General features: G+C 42.5%; 1 protein-coding gene across 1 annotated transcript; it reads left to right on the forward strand.

The window, feature by feature from the left end:
* Positions 1-11,940: 11,940 nt before the first annotated feature.
* On the forward strand, positions 11,941-18,455 carry LOC311239897 (carbonic anhydrase 4-like; the record flags this gene model as incomplete). Its single annotated transcript, XM_084328341.1, has 7 exons — positions 11,941-11,968; positions 13,203-13,373; positions 15,095-15,243; positions 15,589-15,684; positions 15,825-15,903; positions 16,242-16,405; positions 18,240-18,455. 7 exons carry the CDS (start codon positions 11,941-11,943, stop codon positions 18,453-18,455), a joined length of 903 nt encoding a protein of 300 aa, XP_084184467.1.
* Between the last annotated feature and the right edge of the window lie 2,041 nt (positions 18,456-20,496).

Below are 20,496 nucleotides of genomic sequence, written 5' to 3' on the forward strand. Positions count from 1 at the left end.
GGTCCTCTAGGTCAGGGGTCTGGACTGGGAGAGAGGTCCTCTAGTCTAGGTCAGGGGTCTGGACTGGGAGAGAGGTCCTCTAGGACAGGGGTCACCAGGGGGTCTTCTTGTTGGGATGGAGGTGATGCACTGAACACAAACTACACCCAGACTGACTGGAGACTCGAGTGAAAGGAATCCTGTTTCTCCTCAAACTAGAAACTCTTTACAAACAAACAGAGTTTGATGGCGTTTTTCTAAATTAGTTATCCTGTTTATTTTTGTTCCTCTTTATGCGACTGAATACTATCGTTTCTCAATACAGGTTCCCTCTAGTTTATCAATACAGGGTCCCTATCCTTTCTCAATACAGGGTCCCTATCCTTTCTCAATACAGGGTCCATATCCTTTCTCAATATAGGGTCCCCATCGTTGCTCACCTGTCGTGCCGGTGTTCTCGATCTCGTACAGGGCAGAGGTGTCGCCGTAGTTGACGAAGGAGAAGGCAGTGAGGGCAGAGTCCTCGATGGCATTAGCCGACACGATGTCGATGGGAGACTGTCTGGAACCATTGCAATGGTCTGGGGCGATAGTGGGCCAGTGGCTGTCACCTGGATACAAAATATACAATATAAAAATTAAGTACTAAAATGAGGTAGAGATGTAGTGCAAATCGTTTAGTAATACATAGATATTATATGATGGAGTGTTAATGTTTTTAAAGTGTCTAAAGTGAATGTTAAAAGTGAGTGTTTAAAGTGGAATGCGCCAACATTATGGGAAATTATCTTATCGTCTTCTCCAGAGTCAGACAAGAAGATAGAAACCAGTTTCCTCTCTGTGCGTTCAGTAGAAAGATATCCTGCTGAAAGCTAGCCTAGCTTAGCGCAATTAATGGAAACAGAACAGGCAAGCTAGCCTAGCTTAGCACAATGAATGGAAGCAGATACACACCAGCTAGCCTAGCTTAGCACAATGAATGGAAGTGGATACAGACCATAAAGTTGCCGTGGTCCTTTAAACAAAGAAAGCAGGTAAAGGTACTTACTGCAGTTTGTCTCATGGTAACACCAGTCTGTGGGGAAGGAGAGGCATCGTCATTACTGTGTTTCTCACTCACTTCAATGTGACATTGTCTTCCAACATGGATGAATGAGTACGAACCGTTAGTGGTTCCATTATTACCTACCTATGTCTTCTGCAGAACCGTGCGCCATGGCGCTGAGGGCACACAACACAAACGCAATGACGAGTGGATTCATCTGGAGGGAAGGAGGCAAGGAGATCACAAGAGAAGAGGCTGCTTACAAATGGAATCCGGTGAATTATTTACATTTAGTGACTTATCTGAACACGTTTATCCAAAGAGACTTACATTTAGTCACTTAGCTGAACACGTTTATCCAAAGAGACTTACATTTAGTCATTTAGCTGAACACGTTTATCCAAAGAGACTTACATTTAGTCATTTAGCTGAAGACGTTTATCCAAAGAGACTTACATTTAGTCACTTAGCTGAACATGTTTATCCAAAGAGACTTACATTTAATCACTTAGCTGAATGCTTTTATCCAAAGAGACTTACATTTAGTCATTTAGCTGAACACGTTTATCCAAAGAGACTTGCATTTAGTCACTTAGCTGAACACGTTTATCCAAAGAGTCAAACAATGTTCAACTTGAGTGCTACAGTGTTGAGTGCATAGTAGCATAGACACAATTACCATGAGAAGTAGTAGTATAAGTATAGAAGCATAGTATTAGGGTATTATATAATAGTACAATTATGGGTTTTTTACCAGATATGTTTGGAAGAGGTGTGTTTTTAGTTGAAAAATTGGCCGGGTTTCATCTGTCCTGACTCTGGTGGTTTCAGCTGTCCTGACTGTGGTGGTTTCAGCTGTCCTGACTGTGGTGGTTTCAGCTGTCCTGACTGTGGTGGTTTCAGCTGTCCTGACTGTGGTGGTTTCAGCTGTCTGTCCTGACTGTGATGGTTTCAGCTGTCCTGACTGTGGTGGTTTCAGCTGTCTGTCCTGACTGTGGTGGTTTCAGCTGTCCTGACTGTGATGGGAACCAATAATGATGCATGGTTTCAGCTGTCTGTCCTGGCTGTGATGGTTTCAGCTGTCCTGACTGTGGTGGTTTCAGCTGTTCTGACTGTGATGGGAACCAATAATGATGGTTTCAGCTGTCTGTCCTGACTGTGATGGGTTCAGCTGTCTGTCCTGACTGTGGTGGTTTCAGCTGTCCTGACTGTGATGGGAACCAATAATGATGGTTTCAGCTGTCTGTCCTGACTGTGATGGGTTCAGCTGTCTGTCCTGACTGTGATGGGTTCAGCTGTCCTGACTGTGGTGGTTTCAGCTGTCCTGACTGTGATGGTTTCAGCTGTCTGTCCTGACTGTGATGGTTTCAGCTGTCTGTCCTGACTGTGGTCGTTTCAGCTGTCCTGACTGTGATGGGAACCAATAATTAATCACCAATAATTCAAAGCTCAATTCTCCACAAACAACACTAGTACAAGAGTGAGAACACAGTGAAAACACAGCCAAGTAGCATGATTGAGGACAAACAACAACAAAAACAGTCCCTTGTAAGTCATTAAATGTTTCTGTCAAATATTCTTTTGGTAACATTACCTGACCTACAAAAATTGGCTGCAAAAGTTCCTGAAAGTTTCATGTCTTACCTTCTGAGTTGATCTGTTCACACCTGTGTTCTCTTTCTTCTTCTTCTTCTTCTTCTTCTTCTTCTTGGACCTGTGTTCTCCTCCTCCTCCTTTTTATTAGGCCCAGAAAGACACGCCTCTACTGACCCTTTCTCTGTTTGAATATATCTCCTCCCCAAGGGATCAAACACGGGTTCAGGTTGTGTAACACAAATACCTTGTCGGGACCGAAAGGGGTTGAACCATTACTGCATTGTGTAGGTGTAGATTACCCCGCCTGCCCCACCCACCCAACCACCTCCAATGTACAGTTCCCCCCCCCTCACCCCACCACACGCCACGTACCCACCCTCCCCCCCCTCCACCCCACCTACCCAACCTCCTCCAATGTACAGTTTCTTCGTCAAATGTATATAGTCTCTTTTTTAGACTCTTTGTATCACAAACAGTACTGTATTTGTAAATCTGGTATGTCATAAATGTATAGATGTAGCAGTACTGTCTATCTGTATATCATGTATGTCATATATGTTAAGATGAATTGAAAATGGGGGACCCTGATGTAAACAAGACGAAAGTCTTTCTCTGGTCTGCATCCCCTTAACAATTGTATTGAGCTGTACTGTATTGTCCCATTCTGCAATCTGTTAATAAAATGTTCAATCAATCAAAGACCTGCTGTGCTCACAGCCTGAATCAAACAAAATAGGCAATCTCACTGACCCTTAGCTGCCAGAGTTGTACCCTTCCTGCTGAATTGTTGTACAGAACTTCTAAGTCACTTTGGACAAAAGTGTTCAGCTAAATGACAAAAACAATTGATATTTCCAAATGAGAGGAATGTGTTTTTATCTGGAATCAAACAGAGCCCCCAGGCTGAGGGACAGTCGACTCACCGGTTTGAGCCAAAATGTCGACCATTGTCGACTAACGAGGCAGTAGCCACACCGGAGTCATCTGTTGAGCTGTTGGTCAATAAAATGCTGTGTTTCAGTTGGCATCTGGAGAGCAGACTGGTTTTCGACGGAACTAAACTGGCCCAGTTTCTATCTCAATGTTGTTTGTCGCCCATCTCGTAATCTGCATGACAAATAAAGACTTCTTGAAGGGTGTTTTCACATTATAGTCCCTTTTAAACAAACTAAACTCAGTCCTTTTGGAGAAGAAATGTACTCATTCCTCTTTGATCCCATTTACACTTGATATAACATGTGCTGTAAGTGGTATTTGTTTATTAAAATAAGTAGCTCTACATTCTGACAGTCATCACTGATATAGAGTAGAGTGGTTGGTCAGTAACATGGGTCCCTCTCTGTCCCTCCACTCTGCAGTAAACACAAAATACATTTTCTAGTATCCCTTCCCACTTCATCCAATCAAGATAAAGAACCCTAGATTTTTTTTTTCTTATTTCAAGAAATCTTGCCAAGCCAAATTAGCTGGCAGATTATTTTACTTATTTCAAGCACATACTATCCGTTTTTATTTCTTATTTCTCTCTCTCCTGATTGTATGCAGTTTAGGTTTAGGTTTACTTTATTTGATCAAGGGGGACAGTGTACATTAATAAAACATTTTACAAATGTAAATGCACCCAGTTTTAGCCAAAAGGCTAATTTCCATTGGCAGTCCCCCTGCCAGAAGGTACAGGCTAAAATCCTGTGTTAGCAATAAAAACTGAATAAAATCAAGATAAATAACATTAGAATAAAAACACAACAAAAGCACATAGAAAATACGATAGGGATACAAGGCACAATACAGTCATGGACACAAGGACAGAGCACATCATGACATATTAGAAGACCCAGACATAGACAAACGCACCATATCCACACACACACACACACACACACACACACACACACACACACACACACACACACACACACACACACACACACACACACACACACACACACACACACACACACACACACACACACACACACACACACACACACACAGACGCCTCAGTGTTGACAATTCTGGTTTTCAATGAGCCATTCCCTAACCCTGCACTTGAATGAGTGATATGATGTGGACACTCTAATTGTTTGAGGTATTGAGCTCCATTGGTGGGATGCTCTATATGAAAAGACCGCCTGGCCAAATGCACTTTTTTTTAAAGGGATTGTAGGCCTACAGTCCCCCCTTGCCGCACCTCTAGTGTTCCTGGTTGAGGCAGACTTGAGGTTGATGAAACCAGACAAAGGAGGAGGAGGCAATCCGCACTTTATTTTAAAAACTAGACGGACCTTTTGATAAAGAATCAGGTTTTCCCAATTTTTTTTTAGCCATTTTAATCTAGATTAATCTAGATTAAATCCAGGATTGCAGATAGATTAATCTAGATTAAAAAAATTAATCTATGCCCACCTCTATAAAAAAACACAAGGAAATGACTAAATCCTGATTCAACCCTGCCATTGGAAAAAAGAGGAGCATTTCCCCTACCCATAGATGTATGATTTGGCCATAATAAGGTCAAGGTCAAGTTCAAGGTCAAATATGAATTTATAATTAAAATCGATTATCATTAATTACTGTATCTACAAATCCTTCTGTTTAATCATCTTCCCTTTATTCATTTGCTTAGATTTTTTGTACATATGATCTCAATAAGGTAGTGAATGAGCTCAGTGAGCATTTTCTCGTACCCTGCAGATTTAACATGATCAAAGATGCAAAAATCATAAATCATAATTTATATTCTCCTTTTCTTTATTACAATTTACTCAGCCTAGTAACAGACACAATATTTCTGACACTGGAAATACATACCCCCAGGTCCCTAGATGTTCCTAGATACCAAGAACATGCAAATTGACCTTGCAGAAGTGGAGCAATCTTCCATTTACTTAGGCATGTACCTTTAGGTGAAATATTCCTACAGCTTAAAGGACTATAATGTGAAAACACCCTTCAAGAAGTCTTTATTTGTCATGCAGATTAACGAGATGGGCGACAAACAACATAGGGAGGTGTAGTGGTTACGTCATTGCCGTTTTTCGTGTTCCACCCTCTGTCCAACGCAATGTATTTCCCCATTGCCCATTTCTAAATTGTCTCGTTTAAAACAAATAAAGCATAAACATTTGCATGGTGTACCTTTCTGTGCTTATTCATCCACAATCTATAGATCAACATGAAAATATTCGCAATTAATCATAAAAAAAAATCACAACATTTTATTTCAACCAAAAATGCTTAAACAATAATGTTAGTGATAGAAGGGAACTCATTTTGTGCACAAATGGAAAGCTTTTCAATATCCATGTGGCAGAATTGTTACAATAGCCGATAATCCATTTCCCCAATGATAGGTTTAGGTTTACTTTATTTGTTCAAGGGGGACAGTGTACATTAATAAAACATTTTACAAATGTAAATGCACCAAATTTGAGCCAAAAGGCAAATTTCCATTGGCAGTCCCCCTGCCAGAAGGTACAGGCTAAAATCCTGTGTGAAAAAAGGGTTAGCAATAAAAACAGAATAAAATCAAGATAAATAACATTAGAATAAAAACACAACAAAAGCACATAGACATACGATAGGGATACAGGTCACAATACAGTCATGGACACAAGGACAGAGCACATCATGACATATTAAGAGACCCAGACATAGACAGACGCACCATATCCACACACACACAGACACCTCAGTGTTGACAGTGCTGGTTTTCAATGAGCCATTCCCTAACCCTGCACTTGAATGAGTGATATGATGTGGACACTCTAATTGTTTGAGGTATTGAGTTCCATTGGTGGGATGCTCTGTATGAAAAGACGGCCTGGCCAAATACACTTTTTTTGAAAGGGATTATACAGTCCCCCCTTGCCGCACCTCTAGTGTTCCTGGTTGAGGCAGACTTGAGGTTGATGAAACCGGACAAAGGAGTAGGAGCCAATCCACACTTTATTTTAAAAACTAGACAGACGTTTTGATATAGAGTCAGGTTTTCCCAACTGAGTAGATAATATTTTTTTAGAATGTGACAATGATGGTACCTGAATGGTTTCTTGTCTAGAATTTGTATTGCTTGTTTGTATAGTGATTGAAGTGGTTTCAGAATGGTGGAATGTGAATTGGACCAGGTTATCAAACAGTATGTGATGTGGGAAAGAACCATTGAATGAAAATATAGCTTTGCTGCCTCGGTTGAAAGGAAGTTTCTTATGTACCTGAAGTTTGATAGGCTGAACTTTACCTTATTGCAGACTTTTTTTATGTGATTTTTGAAGCTAAGGTTTGGGTAATCCTAAATACTTTCTTATATTCTGATACTGTAATTTCTGACCGGAGATAAAGATATCCTGCTCTGCAACTTCTCTGTGGCCCTTGGAGAAGAACATACAGACAGATACTATCCCCCCCTCACAGTAAGCTGTGGTGTTCCACAAGGAAGCATACTAGGTCCGCTACTGTTCCTAATTTATGCAAATGACATGTCGTCAGCTTGTGACTGCAATTTGTTCCTGTTTGCGGACGACTCAGCCCTGCTGGTCTCTGATAAGAACAAGTTACAGGTTGAAAAAACCCTCAGCTCGGAACTAGGCAAAATCTGTATATGGCTCGCTGATAACAAACTCATTACCCATGGGCAAAACAGAGTCCATTCTCTTCGGTTCAAATAACAAACTCAGCAAGACCGACGGCTTCTCAGTTACAGTGGGTGACAATATTGTCACAAGGAAAGAAGATATTACCTACCTGGGTTCAATCCTAGAGGCAACAAAATGGCATCCAATGTAATAAAAAAAAGTCAACCAACGAACTCGATTCTTGTACCGGATCTCCTCACTGGTAAACAAGAATACCCTGAAGACTCTGGCAGGAGCACTCATTCAAGGGTACTACGACTATGCTTGCACCTCATGGTACCAAAGCACCTCAAAGGCGCTAAAAACAAAATTACAAACATCTCAAAACAAACTGGTCAGACTACTGCTTGACCTTACTCCTAGAACCCACCTCACCCCTGCCCACTTTGACAACCTAGGATGGCTTAGAGTAGACAACAGAGTACAGCAACTTGCAATGGGCCTGGTCTACAAGATACACTACACGACCAAGGTACCCATGTACATGTCAAAATACTTCCCAAAGGTCAGTGAATACCACGATCACAACACCAGAGGGACCTCCACAAATCATGTTAAACCCAGATTCGGCTCAAACAAGGGACTAAACACGTTTCGCAATTATGCCACATCAATGTGGAACGCACTACCCAAAGCTGTAAAGGAATGTGAATCACTACCCACCTTCAAAACCACTCTAAAAAAACACCTACGGGAGACTGCAATTCGAAACTGGCCCATGTAAATGTCCTAACACAACCCCCTCCAATGTACAGTAAAAATGACCAAGTATGGTCTTGTCAATATTCCAATGTACAGTGTTGCTTGTACAGTTGTACAGTGTCCCCCCCCCACCCCTCCTACCCAACCTCCCCCCCCCCCCCCCCACCTACCCAACCTCCTCCAATGTACAGTTTCTACATCAAATGTATATACTTCTTTTCTGGACTCTTTTCGTATCACAAACAGTACTGTATTTGCAAATCTGGTATGTCATGAATGTATAGATGTAGCAGTACTGCCTATCTGTATGTCATATATGTTACGATGAATTGAAAATGGGGGACCCTGATGTAAACAAGACGAAAGTCTTTCTCTGGTCTGCATCCCCTTAACAATTGTATGTATTGAGCTGTACTGTACCCATTCTGCAATCTGTTAATAAAGTTTTCATTCATTCATTCATTCAAAGTTTTAGAGACATTCAATTGTAAACAGCTGTTCTTAAGCCAGGATGTGACATTCACCATGACATTAGACAATTTTGTTGCAACCTCTTCTGTGGTTTTACCGTGTGTAAAGATCACCGTATCATCAGCATACATCAGTACATCACATTGGCCACACACAGAAGGCAAATCGTTAATGTACATGCTGAACAGGATTGGACCCAAGACAGAGCCCTGCGGGACACCAGTTGACAGACAGATGGCAGTAGATTTATGATTTTCAATGTTGACAAGTTGGGAACGGAATGAAAGGTATGATTTGAAGAGGTTGAGGAACTCTATGAAGTTGAAATTGACCAGCTTTTGGAGTAGAATAGTATGGTTAACAGTGTCGAAAGCTTTCCTTAGATCAAGGAACACAGCCCCCACAACCCCACCCCTGTCCATTGAAGCCTTAACTTTCTCTAAAAAGAAGCATGTTGCTGTTTCTGTTGAATGGTTAGCCCTGAATCCAAATTGCATTGGGTGCAGTGGGAAGGAGCTGTTATTGAGATGATCAGTGACCTGTTTGGCAATCAGTTTTTCAAACACCTTGGACACTATGGGTAGAATACTGATGGGTCTGTAATTGGATGTCATGAGAGGGTCACCACTTTTAAATAAAGGGACCACAACTGCAGGCTTCCATGGGTTAGGAAAACTCCCTTGATTGAAACCCATATTGATTATATGGGTCAGTGACTTCACTATAGAGGAGTTTATCTCTTTCAGCATGAGTGTGTCCATGCCATATATATCCTTAGCTCTTGAGGATTTGAGGGATGTAATTATATTTGCAACCTCTATCTCAGTGACTGATTTTGGTACGACTGCTGGTTCATTAATATTGACAGTAGATGGCAGATTAGGAGTACTGTCCTGAACTGCGAAGCTTTGGGCTATTGCGGCCACAGACCTTCAGTTCAATTGGCTTAATTGCAGCTTTGTTTTGAACAGTTAATTTCTTGATCTGACTCCATAACCTTTGAGTTATCGTGGGCATTTTCAATAATTGAGATGAAGAAATCTGCTTTTCCTTTTCTCAGTTCCCTTGTTGTTTTGTTTCTCAACATTAAAAATGTTTGTCTATCGTGAGACAGCTTTGATTTTGTGGCAATTTTTAAAGCATTGTCCCGTTCCTTCATTAGTTTCTGGACCAAATCTTCTTGATAACTCCCTATACGGGTGGAACGACCAGTGACGTCAGACTACACCTCCCTATTGAGATACAAACGTACTGGGCCAGTTTAGTTCCGTCAAAAACCAGTCTGCTCTCCAGATGCCAACTGAAACAAAGCATGTTATTGACCAACAGCTCAACAGATGACTCCGGTGTGGTTACTGCCTCGTTAGTCGACAATGGTCGACATTTTGGCTCAAACCGGTGAGTCAACTGTCCCTCAGCCTGGGGGCTCTGTTTGATTCCAGATAAAAACACATTCCTCTCATTTGGAAATATCAATTGTTTTTGTCATTTAGCTGAACACTTTTGTCCAAAGTGACTTACAAGTTCTGTACAACAATTCAGCAGGAAGGGTACAACTCTGGCAGCTAAGGGTCAGTGAGATTGCCTATTTTGTTTGATTCAGTGAACGTTCAGGCCGGCTGTGAGCACAGCAGGTCTTTGATTGATTGAACATTTTATTAACAGATTGCAGAATGGGACAATACAGTACAGCTCAATACAATTGTTAAGGGGATGCAGACAAGAGAAAGACTTTCATCTTGTTTACATCAGGGTCCCCCATTTTCAATTCATAGTGACATTTATGACATACACAACATATATGACATCATGACATTTATGGCATAGGGACACATGACATACAGGTATATAGTACTGTTACATTTGTGACATATACGATATGCAAATATACAGTACTGTTACACATAGATCCTGACAGAGTATATACATATGATGGGTAGGGGACTGTACATTAGGAGGGGGTGGTGGGAGAGAAATATACATACGGTGGGGAGAGAATATATACATACGGTGGGGAGGAGACATACATGACATACAGATAGACAGTACTGCTACATCTATACATTTATGACATACCAGATTTACAAATACAGTACTGTTTGTGATACAAAAAGAGACTATATACATTTGACGAAGAAACTGTATATTGGAGGAGGTAATCTACACCTACACAATGCAGTAATGGTTCAACCCCTTTCGGTCCCGACAAGGTATTTGTGTTACACAACCTAGAGGCGTGTCTTTCTGGGCCTAATAAAAAAGAGGAGGAGGAGAACACAGGTCCAAGAAGAAGAAGAAGAAGAAGAAGGAGAAGGAGAACACAGGTGTGAACAGATCAACTCAGAAGGTAAGACATGAAACTTTCAGGAACTTTTGCAGCCAATTTTTGTAGGTCAGGTAATGTTACCAAAATAATATTTGACAGAAACGTTTAATGACTTACAAGGGACTGTTTTTGTTGTTGTTTGTCTTCAATCATGCTACTTGGCTGTGTTCACTGTGTTCTCACTCTTGTATTGGTGTTGTTTGTGGAGAATTGAGCTTTGAATTATTGGTGATTAATTATTGGTTCCCATCACAGTCAGGACAGCTGAAACCACCACAGTCAGGACAGCTGAAACCATCACAGTCAGGACAGCTGAACCCATCACAGTCAGGACAGACAGCTGAAACCATCACAGTCAGGACAGCTGAAACCATCACAGTCAGGACAGACAGCTGAAACCATCATTATTTGTTCTCGTCACAGTCAGGACAGCTGAAACCACCACAGTCAGGACAGCTGAAACCACCACAGTCAGGACAGCTGAAACCATCACAGTCAGGACAGCTGAAACCACCACAGTCAGGACAGCTGAAACCATCACAGTCAAGACAGCTGAAACCACCACAGTCAGGACAGACAGCTGAAACCACCACAGTCAGGACAGACAGCTGAAAACCATCACAGTCAAGACAGCTGAAACCACCACAGTCAGGACAGACAGCTGAAACCACCACAGTCAGGACAGCTGAAACCATCACAGTCAGGACAGCTGAAACCACCACAGTCAGGACAGCTGAAACCCGGCCAATTTTTCAACTAAAAACACACCTCTTCCAAACATATCATAAGTGTACTATTATATAATACCCCACTACTATGCTTCTATACTTATACTACTACTTCTCATGGTAATTATGTCTATGCTACTATGCACTCAACACTGTAGCACTCAAGTTCAACATTGTTTGACTCTTTGGATAAACGTGTTCAGCTAAGTGACTAAATGTAAGTCTCTTTGGATAAAAGCATTCAGCTAAATTACTAAATGTAAGTCTCTTTGGATAAACACGTTCAGCTAAGTGACTAAATGTAAGTCTCTTTGGATAAACGTGTTCAGCTAAGTCACTAAATGTAAATAATTCACCGGATTCCATTTGTAAGCAGCCTCTTCTCTTGTGATCTCCTTGCCTCCTTCCCTCCAGATGAATCCACTCGTCGTTGCGTTTGTGTTGTGTGCCCTCAGCGCCATGGCGCACGGTTCTGCAGAAGACATAGGTAGGTAATAATGGAACCACTAACGGTTCCTACTCATTCATCCATGTTGGAAGACAATGTCACATTGAAGTGAGTGAGAAACACAGTAATGATGATGCCTCTCCTTCCCCACAGACTGGTGTTACCATGAGACAAACTGCAGTAAGTACCTTTACCTGCTTTCTTTGTTTAAAGGACCACGGCAACTTTATGGTCTGTATCCACTTCCATTCATTGTGCTAAGCTAGGCTAGCTGGTTTGTATCTGCTTCCATTCATTGTGCTAAGCTAGGCTAGCTGGTTTGTATCTGCTTCCATTCGGAGCATGTCTAAGTTCCCCGGGTCCTATGTTCCCCTGTTCCCCGCTTGATTGATTGATTGATTGAACATTTCTGACCATTTTAGACCACCAGCCCCGATTCCAAACTCTAACCTTAACCAACTTCGAAGGAGGGCCTAAGCTTAACCAGTTCGAAACAAGGCGGACATTAATAATTAATAAAATAATAAAAATTCATAAAATGTTCAATCAATTAATCAATCAAGCAAGGGGAACATAGGATCCAGGGAACATAGGACCCGGGGAACTTAGGGATGATCCCCTTCCATTCATTGTGCTAAGCTAGGCTAGGCTAGCTGGTTTGTATCCACTTGCATTCATTGTGCTACAGTAAGCTAGGCTAGCTGGTTTGTATCCACTTGCATTCATTGTGCTACAGTAAGCTAGGCTAGCTGGCCTGTTCTGTTTCCATTCATTGTGCTAAGCTAGGCTAGCTGGTTTGTATCCACTTGACTTCATTGTGCTACAGTAAGCTAGGCTAGCTGGTCTGTATCTGCTTCCATTCATTATGCTAAGCTAGGCTAGCTGGCCTGCTCTGTTTCCATTTATTGTGCTAAGCTAGGCTAGCTGGTCTGTATCTGCTTCCATTCATTGTGCTAAGCTAGGCTAGCTTGCCTGTTCTGTTTCCATTTATTGTGCTAAGCTAGGCTAGCTGGTCTGTATCTGCTTCCATTCATTGCGCTAAGCTAGGCTAGCTTTCAGCAGGATATCTTTCTACTGAACGCACAGAGAGGCAACTGGTTTCTATCTTCTTGTCTGACTCTGGAGAAGACGATAAGATAATTTCCCATAATGTTGGCGCGTTCCACTTTAAACACTCACTCTTTAACATTCACTTTAGACACTTTAAATCTTTTTTAACACTCCATCATATAATATCTATGTATTACTAAACTATACTATATTTTGTATCCAGGTGACAGCCATTGGCCCACTATCGCCCCAGACCATTGCAATGGTTCCAGACAGTCTCCCATCGACATCGTGTCGGCTAATGCCATCGAGGACTCTGCCCTCACTGCCTTCTCCTTCGTCAACTACGGCAACACCTCTGCCCTGTACGAGAGCGAGAACACCGGCAAGACAGGTGAGCAACGATAGGGACCCTGTATTGAGAAAGGATAGGGACCCTGTATTGAGAAAGGATAGGGACCCTGTATTGAGAAAGGATAGGGACCCTGTATTGAGAAAGGATATGTACCCTGTATTGAGAAAGGATAGGGACCCTGTATTGATAAACTATAGGGAACATGTATTGATATACGATCGTATTGAGTCACATAAAGAGGAACAAAAATAAACAGGATAATTAGTAGTCATTTAGAAAAACGCCATCAGACTGTTTGTAAAGAGTTTCTAGTTTGAGGAGAAACAGGATTCCTTTCACTCGAGTCTCCAGTCAGTCTGGGTGTAGTTTGTGTTCAGTGCATCACCTCCATCCCAACAAGAAGACCCCCTGGAGACCCCTGTCCTAGAGGACCTCTCTCCCAGTCCAGACCCCTGACCTAGAGGACCTCTCTCCCAGTCCAGACCCCTGACCTAGAGGACCTCTCTCCCAGTCCAGACCCCTGACCTAGAGGACCTCTCTCCCAGTCCAGACCCCTGACCTAGAGGACCTCTCTCCCAGTCCAGACCCCTGACCTAGACTAGAGGACCTCTCTCCCAGTCCAGACCCCTGACCTAGAGGACCTCTCTCCCAGTCCAGACCCCTGTCCTAGAGGACCTCTCTCCCAGTCCAGACCCCTGTCCTAGAGGACCTCTCTCCCAGTCCAGACCCCTGACCTAGACTAGAGGACCTCTCTCCCAGTCCAGACCCCTGACCTAGACTAGAGGACCTCTCTCCCAGTCCAGACCCCTGACCTAGAGCAGTGGTTCCCAAAGTCGGGGTCACGACCCAAAGGTGGGCCGCGAGCAGCCACGGGAGGGCCGCGAGATGATTTCCAAAAAAATAAAAAATAAAAAAAAATAAATAAAAATGTCAGGCCACTGAACTTAGAAGCAGGCCAGGACAGTGTTTCTAGTTGTATTCTAAAATTCTATTCTATTGTATTCTAAAATGTGACTATATGGTTTTATATTAACTTAATAAATAAACAAAAACGAAAAATCTACTTATTTCAACGAACATTTCAAACAAATAACACATAAATGCACATAAAACGCTGAAAACAACCGAAGCAACAATAGTATTTTAATGAGGCTATTATTATTATCATTATTATTTTGCAACAAGTTAGCCCTCTCATAAATAGCACATATAAATGAATAACTAACTTGAACTAACTTAATAGGATTGAAGTGATATTTGGCTTAAAAAATCGGTCGCCTGGCAAAAAAAAAGAAAAAAAAAGCCTGACGATGTGCATTGGGCCGCGGCTCTCTGACGCCTTATTTTCTGGGTCCCGGCCTGAAAAGTTTGGGAATCCCTGACCTAGAGGACCTCTCTCCCAGTCCAGACCCCTGTCCTAGAGGACCTCTCTCCCAGTCCAGACCCTTGACCTAGAGGACCTCTCTCCCAGTCCAGACCCCTGACCTCTTTTTTTTTATGCAAGAATGTGCTTTAAAACTCAATGCATTATTCTGTGTTTTGGATTATTAGAGCTGCAGTAGGCAACTTCGGAGAAGTTTAGCAAATAGCAGTTATGAATAGAGGGCAGTTTAGCAGTTATGAATAGTTATGAATAGAGGGACAGTTTAGTTTGACGAATTGTGCACCATGACAATTCGACGAAAGGTCATAAGCCGGGATTTGAACCCGTAGCGTCGCGGTACGTAGCTGAACCCACCCTCTGTTTGTTTGTCTTCCAGTCAAAGTGACTCTGAGGAGTGGCGTGCAGGTGTCCGGGGGGGGTCTGTCCGAGGCCTACGACAGCCTACAGTTCCACCTGCACTGGGGCAACGGCTCTGAGGTGAAGGGGTCCGAGCACACGGTGAACGGCAAGCGCTACGCCATGGAGGTACGGGTTCAACCAGGGATCAGACTGGGGGCTAGATCCACAAAGAATGGATTGCACGGTGCTAATTGCACCCTTACTTACAATTCATTATGAATAAAAAATGGGGGACCCTGATGTAAACAAGACAAAAGTCTTTCTCTGGTCTGCATCCCCTTAATAATTGTGTGTATCACCTGCGCTGTGATTGATTGAATGAAATTTGTACTGTACTTTACTGTACATATAAAACCATTGAAACAATAGGGAAAAAATGCAGGTGCGTTGAAAAAGGAGTCCAAAGAAGTGGGCGCAGACGAGTGTTTTGAGCCCCAGATGTTCATTAACCCCTGCATCGCTTCCCCTCAGATGCACATCGTGAACCTCAAGTCGTCCTACGGCGGGAACACGTCGCTGGGCATCGCCGACCCCACCGGGCTGGCTGCCCTCGGCTTCTTCATCGAGGTGAGGATGTGTGTGTGTGTGTGTGTGTGTGTGTGTGTGTGTGTGTGTGTGTGTGTGTGTGTGTGTGTGTGTGTGTGTGTATGTGAGAGAGAACAGGGTACAATAGACTCGGGCGCTAAACCATGACTGCGTTTTGACAGGAAATGTCTGGAAATGCGACTAACTCACCTGCCAGTTGGAACGCCTTGACCGCCCACCTGAGCAACGTCGCGCTGAAAGGTAAGAGGTTGTTTCGATAAATAATCTCCTATCAGGCTGTCTGTAGGTTCAACAAGTTAAACCAAGACCTTTTAAGGCTTTAAATGGAGAATTATGAACGTAATACTTTTTAAGACTTGTTAACCCTTTCACTATCACACTACAGACGGTTAACCATTTCACTATCACACTACAGACAGTTAACCGGTCTGTGTCTGTGTCTCTGAGGATGTGTGTCTGCGTCTCTTTTCTGAGGATGTTTGTCTCTTCTTTGAGGATGTGTGTCTGTGTCTCTTCTTCTTTGAGGACATGTGTCTCTTCGTCTCTGAGGAAGTGTGTCTGTGTCTCTTCGTCTTCAGGTCAGCACGCGTCCCTGCCAGCAGGCCTTTCGCTGGACGATCTGCTAGAAGGAGTGGATCGTACCAAGTACTACCGCTACCTGGGCTCCTTGACCACCCCCGCCTGCAACGAGGCTGTGGTTTGGACCGTGTTCAAGGACTCGATCAAAATCAGCAAAGATTTGGTGAGGTTTCATTTCATCATATATGTTAGCTAGCTGGCACCACAAGTCTCAAGAGAGATGTAAATGATCGACCACAGGTAAAAAGGTACATAATGTACATTATGTTATATCCTCAATACGTCTTGTATAAGTCAGCAAAAGTCAAAAAGTGACCGGGAGTCCAACCAACAATGATTGTAGTTGTGGGTGAGTGCTCTCACCACTTGACTAAGCCTCCCACCCTGAAACAAACACAGCTCTCACCACTAGACTAAGACACCCACCCTGATACAAATACAGCTCTCACCACTAGACTAAGACACCCACCCTGATACAAACACAGCTCTCACCACTAGACTAAGACAGCCACCCTGATACAAACACAGCTCTCACCACTAGACTAAAACACCCACCCTGATACAAACACAGCTCTCACCACTAGACTAAGACGACACCCACCCTGATACAAACACAGCTCTCACCACTAGACTAAGACAGCCACCATGATACAAACTCCGCTCTTGGTGGTCAATTGTGTTGATGTTAGTTTTGTTTCATCAACAAATCATCAACAAATGAGGCAGAACACACAGTGAATGTATCCGTTTTTTGCTTATTGCACTTTATTTCTTGCTGAAAAATAAATGCTATGTGGCTAAATGGCTAACGCGAGGTATTTAAAGATGGTGACTTTGTTGTTTTTAAGCAGGAAGTGTAGTGAGCGTTCAACCTTTTCTGATTGGTTGAAAATGGCCTTCATGTCTGAACTACATCACCGCCTACTGCTTTGGCATTGTACTACATGTATATAGTAGACGAGACAAAACGACATCTAACTTAACTCTTACTTGCCTGCCAATACGCAGCGCTCTAAAAGCTAATGAAACTAAACGAAAATGGCCCTGTGTGTAACCGCAGCCTAAGACACTTACCCTGATACAAACACAGCTCTCACCACTAGACTAAGACACTCACCCTGATACAAACACAGCTCTCACCACTTGACTAAGACACTCACCCTGATACAAACACAGCTCTCACCACTAGACTAAGACACTCACCCTGATACAAACACAGCTCTCACCACTAGACTAAGACACCCACCCTGATACAAACACAGCTCTCACCACTAGACTAAGACACCCACCCTGATACAAACACAGCTCTCACCACTTGACTAAGACAGCCACCCTGATACAAACACAGCTCTCACCACTTGACTAAGACACCCACCCTGATACAAACACAGCTCTCACCACTAGACTAAGACACCCACCCTGATACAAACACAGTTCTCACCACTAGACTAAGACAGCCACCCTGATACAAACACAGTTCTCACCACTTGACTAAGACACCCACCCTGATACAAACACAGCTCTCACCACTAGACTAAGACACCCACCCTGATACAAACACAGCTAACGGTTATGGTTAGGGTTTGGTATTATTAATTATTAATTAAAGGTAACAGTGTGGTTATGGTTCTGGTTAGGGTTTGAGGGTTCTGGTTAATGTAACAGTGTGGTTCTGGTGTCCTGGTGTCTTGAAGCCCCAGGTTCGCTCTCCAGCAGGGGAACTCTGACGTTATCTGAGAACGTAAAAGAAAATTATAATAATAATATGTAATATAATGTACTTATTTGTAATATGTACACATTGTAAATGTTTTATAAAATACGTTGATATACTACTCAGTACTCATGGCTATAACGTAGTTTTACTAGTTCATATTTACATGTTTGAAGTGAGATGGGGCTGTTGCTAGGTAACGCTTGTGAAGAAAAGGCTAACAGCGGCGCTGTCCCACAATCCTCTCTGTTTGCTAACCGCCTGACCTCTCCCCGGCCTCCAGATTGACCTCTTCAGCAGTCAGCTGCATGTCGGGAACGTGTCCTCCACACCACTGATGACCAACATCTTCCGGCGCGTCCAGCCCGCTCAGCCCGTCACCACCACCGTCACCACCAACACCACCGCCCCCACCCCCACCACCAGCTCTGGCTCCAGAGCCGGCTTCTCGCTGGGCCTCATCGTCCTGAGCCTGCTGCTGAAGACTGTCTCCACCTAGAGGCTGCTGTGAGGAGTGTCTCCAACTAGCAGACAAACACTCAACAAACACTCAACAAACACTCAACAAACAATGACAACGAGAAGAGATGGTGGCTTTGTGCCTAATTTAATTTAATTGGATGAAAGGTGGTATTTGTATTGTATTTTGTATTTATTTATTAACACAGAGTTAAACAAAAGTATAAAGTTGCAGACATTTGCATAAATAAAAAAATATTTGCATATTTCTCAGTAGCATACGTAACAGATCTCAGTAGTATACGTAAGAACGTTTCAGTAGCATACGTGACAGCTTTCAGTAGCATATGCGACAGTGTTTGTATAGCACAAGCTTTTCACTAGCATACGTGATTTCAATGGTATACGCAGAACTTTTTCAATAGCATACGTATGATTTAAGTGACGGTATATGGCCTAATCGGCCCCTCATATGTGTGTGTGTGTGAAGACGCAGTTTATCAGCAATTGCATACATAATATGGTTTATAAACACAATAAATAAGAATAAACTAAAGTGAACCTTCAGCTTCAGAGTTGTGTGTGTGTGTGTGTGTGTGTGTAGTGGTGGGTGGTGCTGTTGTCACACATGTCAGGCTGAAAACATTGAAAAAGCACTTCACAGTAGACTAACAAACACTGATGGGTTAGCTAACATCAAGAATAGTAAAATAGACAAAACAGACATTCTTGATGGTTAACTTTATAGTCCCTAGATGGGCGCTACACCAGAATGCTGCGTGCAGTACTTAACATCAACAATGATGAGCATGTCACCAATGCAAACCTGTATGGGGGGCCGCTAAGGTTGAGTGAGAAAGTAGCAGTCAGGAGAATTAAGCTGGCAGGTCACTGCCAGAGACACACTTGTGCTGTGGGACCCAACACACAGGCATCGACAGCTGTAATGTGAATCACTACCCACCTTCAAAACCACTCTAAAAGAGCACCTACACCTACCTAATTCAAAACTAGCCCCCGTAAATGTCTAAACCCAACCCCCTCCAATGTACAGATAAACTCAGGATTTCAAGGTGCGTATTAATCACAAACTAAATGAACATTAAAAGGCGTGTATTAATCACAAAATAAATTAACATTAAAAGGCGCTTATTAATCACAAACTAAATGTACATTAAAAGTGCCATATTAATCACAAACTAAATGTACATTAAAAGTGCCGTATTAATCACAAACTAAATAAACATTAAAAGTGGCTTATTAATCATTAACTAAATGTACATTAAAAGGCGCCTATTAATCACAAACTAAATGAACATCAAAAGTAGCTTATTAATCACAAACGAACTGAACATTAAAAAGGGCTTATTAATCATTAACTAAATTAACATTAAAAGGCGCTTATTAATCATTAACTAAATGTACATTAAAAGGGGCTTATTAATCACAAACTAAATTAAAATTAAAAGGCGCTTATTAACCAGAGAGGTGTATTAACTATCTTGGTATAAACCATTTACATTTAGTCATGTAGCTGAATGCTTTTATCCAACGCGACTTACAAGTTCTGTACAACAAGTCAGCAGGAAGATACAACAAGTCAGCAGGAAGATACAACAAGTCAGCAGGAAGGTACAACAAGTCAGCAGGAAGGTACAACAAGTCACCAGGAAGGTACAACAATTGTTAAGGGGATGCAGACCAGAGAAAGACTTTCGTCTTGTTTACACCAGGGTCCCCCATTTTCAATTCATCATAAGATATATGACATCCATGACATATAGATAGACAGTACTGTTAGATAGATACATTTATGACATACCAGATCTACAAATATACAAAAATAGTCTAAAAAGAGAGTATATGCATGCATTTGAGGGGGAAGAAACTGTACATTGGAGGAGGTGGGGTGGGTAGGGGGGGGGGGACTGTACATTGTTGGGTGGGGGGGGGGAACTGTACATTGGAGGGGGTTGGGTTTGGACATTTACAGGGGCCAGTTTCGAATTGCAGTCTCCCGTAGGTGCTCTTTGAGAGTGGTTTTGAAGGTGGGTAGTGATTCACATTCCTTTACAGCTGTG

The sequence above is a fragment of the Notolepis coatsorum genome, assembly GCF_963971535.1.
Source record: "Notolepis coatsorum genome assembly, chromosome: 14".
Lineage (NCBI taxonomy): Eukaryota > Metazoa > Chordata > Actinopteri > Aulopiformes > Paralepididae > Notolepis > Notolepis coatsorum.